This window comes from Narcine bancroftii, chromosome 1, assembly GCF_036971445.1.
Source record: "Narcine bancroftii isolate sNarBan1 chromosome 1, sNarBan1.hap1, whole genome shotgun sequence".
Lineage (NCBI taxonomy): Eukaryota > Metazoa > Chordata > Chondrichthyes > Torpediniformes > Narcinidae > Narcine > Narcine bancroftii.
In genome coordinates, this window is record NC_091469.1 from 454,318,392 (window position 1) to 454,320,631 (window position 2,240).

General features: G+C 44.7%; 1 protein-coding gene across 1 annotated transcript; it reads right to left on the minus strand.

Annotated features, from left to right (window-relative positions):
* Window positions 1–579: 579 nt before the first annotated feature.
* On the minus strand, window positions 580–1,991 carry ptf1a (pancreas associated transcription factor 1a). Its single transcript, XM_069916871.1, has 2 exons — window positions 1,350–1,991; window positions 580–1,139 (listed from the first exon to the last, which is right to left on the minus strand). Exons 1-2 carry the CDS (start codon window positions 1,957–1,959, stop codon window positions 937–939), a joined length of 813 nt encoding a protein of 270 aa, XP_069772972.1. The 5' UTR covers window positions 1,960–1,991; the 3' UTR covers window positions 580–936.
* Between the last annotated feature and the right edge of the window lie 249 nt (window positions 1,992–2,240).

Sequence of the window (2,240 nt, forward strand, 5' to 3'; positions counted from 1 at the left end):
AAATATTATATTGTGAGAACAATCCAATTAACCAATTTAATGCAGCATTTCATTTTGATTGTGTTATTCGGTTTAGAGCAAGAATAATCCTGACATCTTAATAGCCTGATTTAAGAACTATATTAGCTATTATGACATCAAGATTATGCCAACGTAATAGTCGCTTCATGAATTCAGGGAATAGATCCGTAATGTGCATTTAGTGACAGGGTGGCGTTCTGCTGCAGTAGCATCTGATGTACTCTTTGTATTGAAAAGGGTAGATGTGAAAAAGAGGAATGGATAACACTCAAGAATGTTAGAAGTAGATCTTCGGAACGTTAAACAATGAATTCCCTTTTGCCGTTTATTAATGGTTGATGTGAGTGTGGATCACAAGCGTTCTATGAATTGTAGACCACACTTTATATTATTGTCGTGCACTGAGATGTAAACCTCGCCTTTGACAGGGCGAGTAAATATTTTAGATTATGAATTGGAATGACATGGTGTCGCAGGAATTTCACAGTTGACCTCAATTGGATCCCAACATGTTTCGAATCCACCTGATATCAACAATTTTTTTTTTTAATTTCACGTGGCGATTTATTTTGCAGCACAGGGAAGAAGTATACGATATATATTACAATAAATTAATGGTCAGGTTTAGAAAATATTTACTAGTCAACCCCATAAAATGATGCACCTTTAAACATTTTTGAAAATGTAAACATTAGGATGTTAATTAGCATTTGATTTAATCAATTAACCACTCCAGCAATGTAATTTATGCCGAGCTAGTTAAATAAATATATAAATTAATGGCTGGTTGGTTTACATATTAAAATATTCTTGATCTAATATCAACAATTACTTGTAGAATATATTAATTTTCATTAAATAGAGATGATTGATTATTAGAGTCCCTTGCAGCGGAATTGCAAACTTTTTGCACTTCTACGAGGCCAAGTCAAGGGGTGGTTCGTTCTCAATGTTATTGACGAAAGATTTGCTATTTGACTTTCTGGGATCTTCTGGAGTCCAGACTTTTGCCGTCCTGATGATATTTTGTTCTTTAAGCTGTTTCTCGTCTGTCCACGACAAAGAGTGCCCTGCCAGGGGAGGCAAGCCGTAGTCTGGGTCGTTTGGAGATGGAGATCCTGGAAGGAAAGGCAAAATAAGCGTAAATAACTCGTTACAAATATTTGAGCGTCTGAAGTCGTCTGGAAACCTAATTGCGCTGTTGCCAAAACTTTCAGCCGAAGGAATCGTGCGATATAACATTACAGCCGCATTTCTATAACAGACTTGCATGGGATTGGAGCGGGTCAGCAAATATAGAAACGTGTTGCAGAATCGATCGTACTCACTTGCACCTCTGTGGCAGATAATAACTTTTTTAGGTTGGATTGCGGGGTCGTTGTTTGGATTTCTTAAAGGCAGGTCCGATTGAACCAGTTCAGTTAGAAAGTTGATGTAACCGATGGCCAGTCGGAGAGTATCAACTTTTGAAAGTCGTTTTTCATAAGGTAACGTGGGTATGTGAGTCCGGAGACCCTCAAATGCATCATTAATAGACTGCATTCGTCTGCGTTCCCGGACATTTGCAGCTTGCCGAAGGTGCTGCATTTCAACTTCGGAGCGGATCCTCCTGCGTCGCTTTGCAGCGCCATCAATTCCTTTGAGCTGCGGGGACACCTCCGAAGTCCCGTCGGTGCAGTCGAAGGAAAAGGGCGACGAGCAGGACGTCAGAGACAGGATGCCCGAGTCACAGTGCTCGGCATCCTGCTCCAGTCTGCTCTCCTTGTAGTACTCGTTCATCTGGCTGCTCAGAAAATCCACCTCGTGCTCCAGAAACTCGTCTGCGTCCAGGTGATCCCTGGGTGACTGGTCCGCGAACAAGTCTTCATCGTCGAAGTAGGCGGCGGTGGTGGTGGAAAAGGTGTCGAGCCCGGCGAGCTGCTCGAGCACGGTCTCCATGGTGTTGCCCGGTAACGGGAGCAGGGAGCCGAGGAGGCGCGGCGCTCGTGAGTGACCCGCCCGGGCGGCACGCGAGGGCTCTTATAGTACACGGAGCGGCGCGTGCCGCCAGCCCGTCGTCGCAGCCAATCAGCGCGCGGGCCGGTGGGCGGCTCGAGCACCGTGCGCGAGGAGAGATGGGGTCGAGGAAGAAGAGAAGAGGAGGTGAGGGAGAGAAAGAGAGAGAGAGAGAGAAAGAGAAAGAGAAAGGGGGGAGAGAGAGAGAGAAAAAGGGGGAGAGA